The 14479-nt window shown below is 38.6% G+C and overlaps 2 protein-coding genes across 2 annotated transcripts; one reads left to right on the forward strand and one right to left on the reverse strand.

The window, feature by feature from the left end:
- Positions 1-850: 850 nt before the first annotated feature.
- Positions 851-7788, forward strand: LOC143875798 (Homeodomain-like superfamily protein). Its single transcript, XM_077377400.1, has 2 exons — positions 851-2068; positions 6694-7788. Exons 1-2 carry the CDS (start codon positions 896-898, stop codon positions 7459-7461), a joined length of 1941 nt encoding a protein of 646 aa, XP_077233515.1. The 5' UTR covers positions 851-895; the 3' UTR covers positions 7462-7788.
- A 1223-nt stretch (positions 7789-9011) lies between these two features.
- Positions 9012-10844, reverse strand: LOC143875799 (transcription factor bHLH93-like). Its single transcript, XM_077377401.1, has 4 exons — positions 10052-10844; positions 9661-9828; positions 9403-9570; positions 9012-9305 (listed from the first exon to the last, which is right to left on the reverse strand). Exons 1-4 carry the CDS (start codon positions 10763-10765, stop codon positions 9219-9221), a joined length of 1137 nt encoding a protein of 378 aa, XP_077233516.1. The 5' UTR covers positions 10766-10844; the 3' UTR covers positions 9012-9218.
- Positions 10845-14479: the final 3635 nt, after the last annotated feature.

The raw sequence follows: 14479 nt of genomic DNA on the forward strand, positions 1-14479 counted from the left end.
TTCCCTTTCTCTATTTATTGATCATTTTGTTCTATATGATAAGTGGTTGTTTATTTTTGGCACTCTTAACAGGTATTTGCACTAGGGTCAATTGGGGCCAGGCCGGCCGGCCCTGCCCAATCAGGGCAAATCAGGGCCAGCACTGAGCCCTGTAGGGCGGGTCATGGGTTGAGGTTTTTCGGCCCTAACTCAGGGTCAGGGCGGGTCAGGGCCGAGATAATGGGATCCAGGGTTGGGCTAGGGTTTTGAAAAACCCGACCCTGTTGCAGCCCTAGGTTCTAAGTTGCATATTCATTCCCGAAAACAAGCTCTAAAGTTTTTGTCTAGAAAGGGTGCAACTCGGGTCGGGTCCAACCCGAAAAAAAGTTGGGTCAGGTTCGGGTTCGGTTTGAGTTTTCCCAACCTGGGTTGAGGGCTTGGCAACCCGACCTGAGTGAAACCCGACATTTTTTTATCACTTTTTTAAGTAAGCTTAAAAACTCAGGTTGGGTCGGGTTGTACTCGGGTCAGGTTCGGGAAAAAGGGTTGCCCGGGTCGGGTTTGGGTTGCCCTCAACCCGACCCAATACGACCCTTCGCAACCCTAGTTTTTTAGACAATGTCGTGATTAAGAAGGCATAAAAGGGAGTCTAAAAATGTACATTTACTGTGAAACTGATCTAGCATTCTAACTAGCCTTGTAGTCTGGTGGTGGACCCACACTAGTTCTCATTCATCACATAATCCACGGATCTAGTGGGCCTCGATATAAAGAAAATAAATCTTAGTCGCGAGTGGGCTTAGCATTCTCCTGATTCTTACATATTCTCCCCCTCTTTGCCTCTCTTCAAACTTCAAAAACCCACATTACATTTGCTTCAGTTTTCAAAATATAAACCCTAGAGAAGTTGCAGAAAATGGGGAAAAGAAATTCCCTCATCCATATAAAATCCACTTCCCATCAAACCTCCCTCAGAAGATCTCCAAGATTTACTCAAAAACAAATCCCAAGCAAGAACCAGGTATGCTCTTCTCCAATTTCTTCTTCCAAAAAAACCCAAACTCATTCTCCTTTTACCGTACAAGATTCAACAATACAAACTACAACTAGGAGGAAATCTCTTAGATTGATTGCTTATTCAGAAAATAAAGAAAATTTAGTAGATGGGTTTAGAAAAGCAGAGAGATTAACTGATGGGGCTGAGGGTTTAAAGAGTCTTAGACGATCTCCTAGGTTTTCTGATGTTAAAAACATCATTTTAGGTGTCAATATCAAAACCAAGGACAAAAAATCCACGGTGAATGAGGAAGATAACAAGTTTGAGAATACAACTAGGAGGAAATCTCTTAGATTGATCGCTTATTCAGAAAATAAAGAAAATTTAGCAGATGGGTTTAGAAAAGCAGAGAGATTAACTGATGGGGCTGATGGTTTAAAGAATCTCAGACGATCTCCTAGGTTTTCCGATGTTAAAAACGTCATTTTAGGTGTCAATTTCAAAACCAAAGACAAAAACTTCATGGTGAATGAGGAAGATAATGAGTTTGAGAATGGTGTTCTAACTGATTTCTCGGAGAAAAGGGTTTGTTCGGTTCGGAGGGGTTTGCGGAAACCTACGCAGAAAGCTGGAAAAATCCATGGAAAGAAAGTTAAGAAACCTATGACAGTGGATGTACATGAAATGAGTACTCAGTTCAAGGATTGCATTGTAACTGAATTTCAGGAAGGGTTTTCTTGTGAAGAGGATTGTGGAAATGATCAGAGGACATCAGTTCGATTGATGGGTTTTGGAAACGATGTGAAAAAGATAGAATTGGGGGTCAATGGGGATGAGGAATTGGGGAAAAATACTGAGGGGAAAGTGAGAAAGGGTGATTTTGAAGTTTCTACAGTGACTCCAACTAGGGGTGAGAAGAGGCGAAAAACTGAGAGAGGAAGTAAAGAGATTGGGATTATTAAGAGGAGAGATGGTAAATGCCAGGTGGGTCATGATTTGAATGGGTGGACGGACAATCAGGAAATGGCGTTGCGGAGAGCTTTCCTTGCAGCTAAGCCTTCTCCTCATTTCTGGAAGAAGGTTTCCAGACTGGTATTTTCTCAGCTCTTTATCTCTTGCTAATTTTCATGCTTATTTCGAGTAATGCCTTTATAATCATTTGGATTAAAAAACATGGAAGAGAAACATCAATGTTTTTCATTTGGTTGAAGGTTTTGCATCTTCATTTGTAGATATTGGAGGTTGCCACGCTCCCTCCCCGTTATTGTTTAGTTCGATTTGAATTTTTGTTTTCACTAGATATTTACAATCAAACTAAAGGAGTAGGAACATCTGGTTATTTTTTTGTGTGAAGTTATGGGGTTTTGTTTTGAATTTGGTAGCTTTGTCTATAATTCTATATTGTTGAGCTTGCTTTTATGGGTCAGCTCTTTCGCGTGTTGAGCTTGCTTTTTATGGGTCAGCTCTTTCGCGTGCTTTGTCCTGTAGATACCTCATTTTGTATTACCTGACATTACATTAGTCAGAGGTCGTCTGTGCCAATGATGATCATTTGTCAGAGGTCGTCTGTGGCATCTGAAGCTAGATAGTGATAAAGCTTATGGCCGACTTGAATGACCCCTCATGCGGTCTTTAGGAAAATGGGGTTTGGTCTCAAATGGAGAAAATGGAGATTGGTGTGTCTTAGTCAATTTTTTGTGTTCTTAGTAATGATAGTTATGGTCTTGGGCTAGGGAACCCTCAATCACCATTTCTGTTTACGTTGGCAGCAAAGAACATCAGCTTCATTATAGCCAAATCAAGGGAAATCGGCCTAAGGGCCTGCTTTGTTGTAGATAACTCATTGGTGAAATAGTCCTCAACACTGACCATATCCTGATTCCACATCAAAATCATACCTCCCCATTTCCTTATGATTCGATCGTAAATCGTGCTATTTATACAATTCATGCGATTTATCTTAATTAAGTTTTGTATAAAAGAAAATAGGATTTCCTTTCGAAAGACCCCTTTCCCTTATGCATTAGAGGAAGCCTTTGAAAGCCTTCTTGTAAGAAGGAAGAAGACAAAGAAGGATGATGATGAGTTTGAACGAATCAAACTAGTTTGAACGAATCAAACTAGTTTGAACCAGTCAAGCACAATGCATCTGCTTGACGCTATGATTTGTGGACATGAACACGAGTGTCGCGTGTCGACACGGACACGAAGTGTCGGACACGGCAAACTCCAAAAAGTTAGAAATGGGGACACGACTAAAATAGAAAGTACATATAATCATGATTTGTGAACACGGATTTGTGAACCGAGTTTCGACACAGATACGAGGTATCTGACATGGCAACCCCTAAAAATCTAGAAATAGTGTCACACTCATACACATACATACATATAAAGTTACCGACAGTTCTAGCAGTACATTTAAAAGTGTCTAGAGGAGTGTCGACACGGGTGGACATGGGTGTCGTGTCGACACGTGTGTCTGCAATAAAATCGAAGTGTCGTCCAAAATCCAAATCATAGGCTTGAGGGCATTACGTACATTAAAGATGGAGACAGCTATAATGAGGACAACATCAATGACTTGGGACCTAAAAAAATCCACCTCCCATCGTTTCTACTATACTTGGGACCCGAGTTCAACCTGACCCAACCCGAGTTTTTATGCTTACAAAAAAAATTGATAAAAAATGCCGGGTTTCACTTGGGTCGGGTTGGCTGAGCCCTACCCGCCTTTTTTCAGGTTGAACCCGACCTGAGTTGCACCCCTAAGTGAGGGTGGCTGGGACCTAAAAAATGTGATTTAAATGGAAATCAAGAATTATTCTTTTAGTGTGATTTATTAACTCGCTTTTTTTTTTCTAGTTTGGAACAGCAAGGCAAACAATTGTGATTTTCGTATTTTTTCAAAAAAGGGGCAATTTTTTATTAACTATGCGTGATTGTGGAGTAGGTTTTCTCCATAACTCCTATTCATCTCGCAAGCCTTCATTCAGGATTACATCGAGAGGGATGGGGAGCGGTCTTGGAAGCTTACTTTCAGGTGAAACTTTTTTTGATAGTGAAGCCTGGATGACCCGACTCCATTTACATTAGGAAGTCGGGTAGTGAAAAAAAAAGGTTTGGATATGGAACTCATCTGGGTTTTAGTGTGAAGTCTTATCACCATATTGTTCCTAGCCAACGCTCCTTGAAATTGATCATAGTATGGAGCATCCCAACACCTCTTAGAGTATGCCCGTTTGGGTGGACTGCCTTTTGGGATAAGATTTTGACGGTTGATCTTCTGCACAACCGGATAAAGCTCATCATCGATCACTATTCCTAATGCGTGGAGGCATGTTAGCCAATAGACCATATTTACTTCATTGCAGGATTGCCAGAGAGGTGGGGAGTCACATTCTTTGGAGTTTAGAGTGTCTTGGGCTGTCCCTTATTGGCTGATTGATCTTCTGGATTCCTATACCCCTTGGCCTAGGAAAGTAGTGCTTTTTGCTACTCTATGTTCCCTCTGGAAGGAGAGGAATGTTCGGACTTTAAAAAATGCAGCAAAAGGATTGCACTTTAGCTACATGAAAGTTATCTCGCTTATCATCTCCTGGGTAAGGATCTTACTCTGCCTCAAGTTTTCCTCTGGCGTTGACGTCAGACGGTGTTAGAGGGAGATTTGACAACCAAGAAAACGGTTGAGGCAATTGATCTCAAATGTACCCCTCCACATCCAGGATGGATGAAGATAATTTTTTGAAGGATCAAGTATTGGTAACCTTGGCCGGCTGGAATGGGAGGAATGCTTAGATACGAGGCCGACTCCATCAGGTGGTCTTTGTTGGGCCCCGTTGGGGTTAAGGACTCCAATGAGGCAAAGTAAGGGCACTGTTTCAGGACATCAAGATCATAGTTAGCAATGATTTGGGTGCACTTATTATGGAGGGAGACTCGCTCATTGTTATCAGGTGGAGGGATGAGAGCTGCTCTCATCCATGGAGGTTCGCGGATATGATTGAGGAGATTCAAGGTAGGTCGGTGGGGCATCTGGTCCGGTTCCAATATGTTAGGAGATCAGCCAATAGCGAGGCGGATCGCCTTGACAGGCCTAGATTGTAGATATATGACTCACTTCCCCCATGACTTTTTTGATTTGTTCTATGTTGCTTCTTTGATTTTCTGGTTGTATTGACAATCTCGTTCACAATCTTCTTCTTCAATAAAATTATCAGTAAAAAAAAAAGATGATATGGCAATCCATCTCAATTTATCTCTCTTTTTCTAGTTCTTTACGTACTACTTCCTTTTCCTCAAGTGGGTTGCATCTGTCAATTTTTTTTTTGTCACTATCTGCAACCTAGCCACCATTGGCCACCAGCCCCCATTATACTTTTGTCATAAGTAGTTTGTTCCTTCTCCTTAAGACACCACTGCAACTGGGTTCCATTAGTTGCTTTCTCACTCTCTTATGCCTTGAGCTGCTCGAATGCCCTTGCTGCAAAGTAGCTGTTGGTGGTTGTTGCATGACTAGCACACTGCTGTGATGTGGTCAACTTTCAAGGTTTCCCTCTCACTAGTATCGTTCAAGGTTTCCTTCTCACTAGTATCTTCATGGTTGGTATCATTCTTAAGGTGGTAGTGGCAATGGTTATTCCTGAACATAATGATGTTTTCAACTTTGATGAATCCGATCCTAGAAGAGGTATTCAGAGGAAGAGGCATGTGTTAACCTTAAAATCTCCATGCAGGTGGTGGTGTTCAAAACAATTTCAATGAGACAGAATGGTGATGTTGCTTGCTGGACTGTTTTGAGTGTTTTGGTTCTTTTTGGTGCAGAAGTTGAAATACTATGGTAAACTATGACCTTCATTAACATACAGTTGAAGTCTGTCACAGGGATTCTAAGTGAATTGGAGATTGTAAATTAAAGTGATGATAACTTGGCTTTGTTTTTCCTAGCTTATGATGCTCTCACAAACTATACATTTAAGGAGCTCTTGCTATTTATTTTAGGGATTAATTTGACGAAGGTTATAATATTTGTTTCCTTAATTGATTTTATTTGGAATCACTCAACAACAGGTTCCAAGAGGCCTAAGACTTGGTATAGTCTACCTGGTCAAGCACCTATACTGATAATAGTAGTTAGAATAAAGAAGTATTATTGAGTTGAGTCTGCTTTAGTTGCTCCTTTTTTAGTAATGTACTTCACTGTTATGTCATTGTGCACTGGCTTGCTACTTAACTGGTACTGTCTTTGAATGGTGAGGCCGTTGCATCTAAGAAACACTCCCAAACTTGCGCAATAAATTCATAGTTTCACGGATTTTAGTTATGGTGACATCATTTGATATAAATTACATCCGTTCTATGTAATATATCTAATAATATTCCGGTACCAATGTCATGATTCTTCTAGGGATGCCGTGTCGTTCCCCTTTTGTCCAAAGAGTGTACCTAAACGTATTGCTCTGATGATATATGCCTCATGTTCTTGATAAATAAAATAAAATTCTACGCAACAGTTATTTCTTGCGACTATATTCTTGTTCAGTCATTCCGCAATTTCTTATGTGTTACTACATCGTCATTTGCTTGGAACTTCCATCTTAGGTGTTTAATGTGTATATTCTGTCTGACATTTTGCAATTTCTTAGGTCTTATTAAATTGTGATTTGCTTGGACTGGCCATCTTTGATGTTTAAATTTTATTACACATTTACATGCAGGTCCCTGGAAAGTCCCCCCAGGACTGCTTTGATAAAGTCCATTCTGAACTTGTCACTCCACCTCAAACTCAACCGCGTTCTAGAACAAACAAAAATTTTTTGTCCTCCTTGGGCGATTTCACACTATCAGCTAGTAAAGTGCTCAAACCTCTCAATCTGAATGTTAAGATGCCTAGGAGCAGCAAGCAGAAAAGTCTTGTTGCACAGAAAAAAGTTAGACATTTACTAAGGAAGCATCATCTTGTCGACCAAAGCTATGAAGCAGATCTTTTCTCAGTTCTCGAAACTCCTACAAACTTATCTCATCAAGCTTTATCAGATATCAAAGACCCATCAACGGCTGAATGTACATCAAATCCTTCTGGGTTTCTTCAGAAATGTTACAATATATCATCATCCCATAAGGAAATGCCTTCCGGGGTCAAGAACTCATGCAGGGCGAGTCTCGTTAGCCCTCTGGTTCTGAAACAGGTGAAGAACATGGCCTTGCATGAGAAGTACATTGATCAGCTGCATAGCCGAGAGTCAAAGAGAAATAAAACGGCTTTTGCTCGGGCCACAAACACTGTTGTATCGGAAGATGGTTCCAAGGAGAGTTGTGTACAGAAAACGGATGTTAAAGCTGCGAGGATCGCTCTTGTCTTGGACGCAAGAGATGTTATCAAGCAATTTCAAGAAATCCAATCCGGCTCTGCTTGCGAGCATGGAGTTTTGGATGCTGATGATGATAATGATGATGGGAATGGATGTGAAGATAGTCCTTTCTAGGTATTTCATCTTGGTATGTATCGTAACTGAAATTCAGTGCGATTCCATGTATTTTTGTACTGATAGAAAGGATTCTGCCATTGTATTTGGCTTCATTTTTTTTTTTTTTTGACTAATGGGTTTTATGCCCGTCATTAACCATTTGGTCGAAAATTTGGCTGTTGAGTACTAGATTGATATAGAAGTCTACTTTCACTTCTTTTGTGTCACACAAAGGCAGATTTCTGGTACTTAGATTTTTGTGAGAAACAGACTCTCTGTCTTGGTTTTAAAGGGCTGATTTGTTCGGTTATATCCATGTTTTACTGATACCAATAAAATCGGATATCCAGGAATATATTGGCCACAAATTCATTTTTTTACTCATTTTGATTACTTTTAGAGGAAAATATGGGCAAATAAATTGGAAAAACGGTTGATATACGTCATTGCCAGATATTTTGGTCTTCTCTGGTAACAACTAGAGGCGAGTCTGCAGATTTGAATTTTTATTGGTATTAAACTCTTTGCAAATCGAACCGTGCATCTTATAATGGCATTGGGCCGAGATAAATTTTTTTTTAACTCTCTTTGTTAATTGACCTTCAATTTGTCAAATTCATGTGTTATGTTGTACGTTCAACTATTTTTTGAATTTGGATATGAACTGAGGTGCTTTAGAAATGCTGAAGAGATCCAGTAGGACTTTGGCAATTTCCTTTGAAAAAACAGTGGCCCTTTTGTATCACCTATCTATCATTTAATCAATCATTTCACTTGATATTCCAAGTGAGAACTGTCAGCTTATTGTTAGGCTGATTAATTACTGCAGAAAATTAATCTGGGTTTGAGAGCAAGTTTGGAATTCACAGTAGCCATACTTATTTTGTCAAATTCATGTGCCTCTTAGTCTCATGTTATGATTTAAAAACACAAGAGATAACCATAGTCACAAAGTTCAGATTCGGAAATATTCATCAGTGCAAATTTTTGAAAAATTCAGAATATGTTGAAAAAAAAAAAAAAACAGGTAAATATACTCCATGTATATGTACTCATTTTTCTAAATAAGATACAACAAAAGGCACGAAAAGATAATGCTGTATTTACTAGGTTAATGTATGAGTTAAGTTTTCATTACAATTCCCTGTTCAATAATTTTAATTTTCACAACATCTACAAATAATATATGAGAAATTGATTAATTACCAGTCAAATTAGCATTTAATTTGGAACTTTCAGGTTTTACTTGATAAGTAAGAATTTTAAATTATTCAATTTAATTAAAAAAAAAAAAAACATAGATACACAAGATAGGGGAATATTTCAAGGTATTTTCCAATTATTCTGAGACTTCATCAAGTATGGAGAGAACTAATAGCAGCTGAGAATCTTCCCTTGAATTCAGTCACTATTTCCTTAGAATTCTTTATCTTCCACTCAAATAATTCTCAGCAAATCCAACCCTTACCTGATTGAAGTAGATGCATGATTGGTGTGGGGTTTCAGCCTAGGTGTTGATAAGCACCCTGTGGGGCTTTTGTTGGGTGATATGCTCATGTGGGGTACTGTTTTGTATAGAATTCCAAACATTCCCACCATTACATTTAATAAAGATCTCCAATCAAACACATGATACATAAACAGGGTGAAGCTATAACTAAAAACCCCTTATTTAAAGACAAATTATTAAATCTCTGGGTGCCTCAAATTCCCTAAATTCTGACTTGCAAAAGAAACCTTAAAATTACTCTAACTGAATAAAATTCATAAGCTTTCTACAGACATCTCCCTCCATAGCCTGCATTTCTAAACAGTGCTTGTTTTATCTCTTCAGAGCTTACTATTCCTGTCTGCTCCAGCTCCTAAAAAATAATAGAAGGAAATGAAGCAAATAAAATACTGAGTGTTTGAATTTGATGAGAATGAAACAAAGGATAGAAAATGGTTATAATGGTTTACCTCAGAGCAAGAAGCTTGCATTCCAAAATCATTGAAACAGCTTATAACACACTGCTGAATTTCAAGGCCTAGAGCTTCTAAAGTGTTCACTGTGGATAGCAATAATCCTGGTTTGGCCGTGCAGCAAATCTCTATTCTAGTATCCTTGTCCCTTTTTTCCACATCAAACTGCAAATTCAGAATTGGACAAATCTTGATTTAAAAAGTTGGGTTCTTCAATTTGGGGTAATGGGTCTCTAACTAAAGAAGAAATCATACCTTGGGAGTGTTCCTAACAAGGACTTCATTTGGTTTTAGCTCCTTGAAAATGCTTAAAAGATTCAACTGATTTGAACCCACTTGAATTTCTTGCTGCAGATTCTTGATTCTTTCTAGGAGCTCTTTCATGTAATCAATGGTGTCTCCAAGTATGGATGTTCTGTCCATCTGCCCAAAGCCATTTCTACATCAGATACTAATAATTCTAAAAGAGGAATCATAATCTTACTGTTTCTAAGAGAAACAGATGTTTCTAAGAGAAGAGCTACTAAGTTACAATATGGAAAAGTAAAACCACCATATTAATTTAGACAACTTTAGAGAGATACAAAACAATGTCCTGTTCAAACTCAAATATTGACATAAATGAAGAGATGCATAGTTTTCTTACCTTACTTATCTTAGGAACAACGGATCGAAGCATCGAAAGGCGGTCGTTCAATCGTTTCCTTCTCCTCCTCTCTGCCATTAGATTCTTTGAAGGCTGCCCCTCCACTTTTTTCACCCTGTTCTTCCTAGTTACACATGAACCCATGTCCAAAACTGGAATGTCTGTTGGTTGGTTCAACTCCACTTTACAAATCCTCTCCTCTGAAGTATTAAGATCACCATCAAGTAGAAAGATTTGTTCTTCATCCTCCATAAGTGAGGGGCAATCTTCTTGAATAGGAAACTGTGTGTTATCAAGTTTTGTAGAGGTTGAATCAATGTTGGTAAATGAAAATCCATCTCCAAATGGGCAATAGACTTCATTCAATGAGCAATCGAATACGGGTTCGCTTGAGACGGCGAGTCCTTCGAACGAAGAATAGGGTAAAACTAGACCTGGGTTCTCTTGGAAACAATCAAAGCTCCCTCCATTAGAGAAGAAATCATTCATTTCTGTGGGGAAGTTCCAACATGTTTCTCTTCTGAGACCAATAAGCTCCTCTAAGAACCCATGTTCATCAAGCTCCATCTCCACCACTTTTCCCCCTCTCTTTTGCAACACAAAATGATGAATACTAATGCAAGAAACCTTGATAAAATGAAGTTGCACCAAGTTGAAGGAATATATAGAAGAGCAGAATAGCCAATATAATAATGAAATTAAAACCTTAAACATGAATTAATACCTAGAGCCTATAAGATTGAAATGGAATCTGCTTTTTCACCCTCTCTCAGTTTCTCTCTGTGGGTGATTTCATGTCTTTTTCACCGAAATTTGCAATCCAACAGACGTGATATTTAATTCCATGCTCTGAAAACTTTGACCCACAAATCTGTCGCAACCGAAAAGGATGGAGTTAGCATCATAGACCTTGTCAGGTTCTTTGTATCTATTTATAACTTCTGATTATTACTGCACCCTATTGGTGTTTCCTAATCAACAGAAGAAACAGAAAGTCTCTCTCTCTCTCTCTCTTCATGGTACATGAGAAAATGCCGAGTTGGGTCCCATTCCACAAATCTCCAGCATCTTGGCTTAGCTCACAAATTCAAATGGGTTGGTGGATTGTTTTGTAGTTTCTTAACTTTTTAATACTGACCATAGAATTATTTCCTTAATCTGTTTCTAATTGTACTGCTTGATTTACCCAACATATTCTTTCTCTTTTCTTTGTATGGGGATTAGTGGAACTGTGGAAGACCCCTATGCAATGCAATGCAAAAAAAAAAAAAAAACAATAGAGTCTTCCTTTCCTTGCAAGCCTTTATTTTATTTAATACGTATTTAAATACTCAATGGATATGCTAATGGGTATGCCATTTTTTTAGGGAATTGATATATTCGCCCCCTTTTTTTTACTTGGGAATGTATCATTTCCTCTGTTTTTTAATATTATCGTTAGGGGACTGATATCTGCACTACCATAGTTTGATAATGGTACTAATGGCCAACCCGGCATTTTTAGGAGAATGTTGATGTTTATACCAAATTATCATGTAAAGAGTAGCTTTTACTTAATACATGCTAATAGTGATCATTAGGATATGGTTCTAACGAACAAACCTAGATTCCATATAACATTATCATCAGTAATAGGCCACACATATTGCCGCTACCCATATATGTTTTAATAATTAAACAAACTCAGATTCTTTAATGCGCTCATGAAAGCTTTTTGGGAACTATAATAACCTTTGACAGCTGCTTAAATAAAAAAGACAAGATGAGTTAGTGTAATTATCAAACTGTGGTAGTGCCAATATCAGTAGCCTTGGCAGTATTATGAAGGATTTGCTGGCCAATTTCGAGCATAGCCATTTCGCGGCTGGCTTTGCATGTGAGAACAGCTACCTTAGTTGAGTTAAATGAATAAGACAAAATCTGCGAAAAAGTCAAACCGTGTGGCTGTTCTCACATGCAAAAGCCAGCCGCAAAATGGCTTTCCAGAAAATTGGCTGGCAAATCCCATATTATGATTAGGGTGCATTTAAATTACCATGACAGGAATCAGAATCGGCACCCTATTCCAATTATTCTATTCAATTGGAATGAAGAAAAGTTCCAATAAAAATCTGGCTAAGGCCGAATTAGAATACTATCTATTGGTACGGGCATTCCCCCTATCAATTCGACCCTGATTATAGTTCTGCACCCCTTATTCTGTTCATTTATTTGAACCAAACATCAGAATTAGAATAGGATGCCGATTCTAGTGCTTAATATATTTCTGCAATCGAAACACACCTAGCCTTCTAGACGCTGAAATCGGCATCTTATTCCGATTGTAGTGTTTGGTTAAAAAATGAACCAAATCAGGAGAACAAAAAAGATCGAGGCAGAATTAAAGAAGAAAAATGCCAAAATTTATTCATGCCAACGAGGGCGAGCCTTGGTTCAACGGTAAGGTTGCTGCATTCTGGCCTGATGGTCACGGGTTCGAGTTACGGAAACAACCTCTCTGCAAAGCAAGGGTATGCCCTCCCCAGATCCCGCAATGGCGGGAGCCTCGTGCAACTGGACCGCCCTTTTCTATGGGAATCAGAACAGGAATTGATAAATATATAGCTTACAAAGTGGGGATATTTATATGGCGCATGCCCATTCATGGCTCATGTCTAAAAAAAAAAGAAAAAAAAAAAAGGGGGAGTCCGCATAAATCTATGATCTAAACCATTTTTATTGTAAAACACCTCTAAAATGAGACACTGTTTAAAAAATAAACATGGTGAAATTGACCGATGATTTGGTCAATTTCAAATTGATTTTTGGTCGCATCGTAGATAGGTCGCCCCCATTTTAGTACAGCAAGGCAAAGAAAAACTCCAAAAATCGGAGGGTTACGATCATCCTATGATCCCCATTTTGGGGCATGCCCTATCTACATCCATGGTTTTAAATTTCGGATTTCGGTGGAGACCGACACCGAAATCAATAAAAACCGAAACGGTCATTTATTTCGGCCGAAATTTCGGTTTTTCCGAAATTTGACCCAAAAATCTGTTTTTTTTAATATTAATTTAATATTTCACCGAAATTTCGGCCGGAATTTAATATTGAATAAATATTGGTTTCGGGTTTTGTACCAGATTTTGACCGAAATTTCAAATTTTCATGGTTCGAAACCGGTACTGAAACCTTAATTTTAAACCTTGTCTACATCAGGGGCCAAAAAATGAAAGGTTTAGATCACTTATTCATATGGACCCACTGTACTTTTTGGGCTACAAAAAACTCTATAAAGTGATCTTAATGTGTGTCGCTGTTCTCACATGCAAAAGCCAGCTGCGAAATGGCTTTCCGTGAAATTGCCTAGCAAATCCTTTATAAAAAAGTAAGGAGCCGGGAGAGAGAGAGAGAGAGAGAGTTTCAATTATTATTTTTTGTAAATTATATATAAGAGAAGTGACATATTTCCCCCTTTTCCTTGGGCACCCCCCTTTAGCCTATTTGTGAATCCTCTTTTTACACTAGGGGGTGGGCGGGGAAGAAAAGGAGGCAAATATATCATTTACCTTAATATTATTGTTGGTTGTTGTCATATATAGTGGGAAGACACTGACTAGCCCCTAGTAATTTCTACTATTATTTCTTGTGCAGTTTATTATTATTGTTGTTCTTGTTGTCATCTATAATTATTGTTTGTACATACAACAGAATTTTATTAACCTTGTTTGAGTGGTTGGACCACCTATCTTGCAAGTGGTGACCTCACCATGAGGAAGAGCAGCATAAACTTATCATTAGCAATAAGACAATTTTACTACTGTAGTAGAAGTAAGGTAGTATTTGTTGGGAGTTCCATGCGAAAGCAAAAGATCCCACATTGGAAAATCGAATGGAGTTGGAAGGACTTATAAGGACTTGAACACCCTCGCCTTAAAGGCTAGCTTTTAAGGGTGAGTTCTACTCGGGTCCCAACAAGTGGTATCAAAGTTGGAGTGTGGTAACCCTGGTGTAGATTTGAGGACTGTGAAAATCCATCGGGGAAGTCAAGGCATGATCTACCCGGGTCGCAACCCTATTAGGGTTAGGAAGAAGAGTAGGCTAAATTTATCATTAACAATCATATATTTTTACTAGTAGAAGTAACCAAACTAAGAAATTTAAATGTAGAAGTAGGGTTAGGAAGAACAGTAGGCTAGTAGCTCTGTTAGAGAGAGGGGTAGCTGTGGCTTTTGTTATAAGCAACTATTTTTTGTTAGGATCCCTTCCCTCAGGTTAATAAACAGAAAGAAAAAGAAAAAAAAGGCATGGACAGGGGCATTTTTGTCATTTAGCCAATATAAGTTAAAGAATAATAGGAGCTTGTGTGCTTTTTCCAAGAAAAAATGACAGCAACTGCACAAGTGGGGTCCATCGATTTGCTGATTTGAGTCATCAGACAATCAT

This window comes from Tasmannia lanceolata, unplaced genomic scaffold (genome assembly GCF_043159265.1).
Source record: "Tasmannia lanceolata isolate RefF3 unplaced genomic scaffold, GAP_Taslan_0.1 ptg000004l, whole genome shotgun sequence".
In the NCBI taxonomy this organism is placed as follows: Eukaryota; Viridiplantae; Streptophyta; class Magnoliopsida; order Canellales; family Winteraceae; genus Tasmannia; species Tasmannia lanceolata.

Excerpts from the sequence above, each read along its gene's own strand:
- LOC143875798 (XM_077377400.1), top strand. The coding sequence starts at position 896 with ATGGGGAAAAGAAATTCCCTCATCCATATAAAATCCACTTCCCATCAA. Across the intron at positions 2,069-6,693 it reads GGAAGAAGGTTTCCAGACTG|GTCCCTGGAAAGTCCCCCCA; the intron begins GTATTTTCTCAG and ends ATTTACATGCAG.
- LOC143875799 (XM_077377401.1), bottom strand. The coding sequence starts at position 10,765 with ATGTTTAAGGTTTTAATTTCATTATTATATTGGCTATTCTGCTCTTCT. Across the intron at positions 9,829-10,051 it reads TTGTTCCTAAGATAAGTAAG|ATGGACAGAACATCCATACT; the intron begins GTAAGAAAACTA and ends GGCTTTGGGCAG. Across the intron at positions 9,306-9,402 it reads TGCAAGCTTCTTGCTCTGAG|GAGCTGGAGCAGACAGGAAT; the intron begins GTAAACCATTAT and ends ATTATTTTTTAG.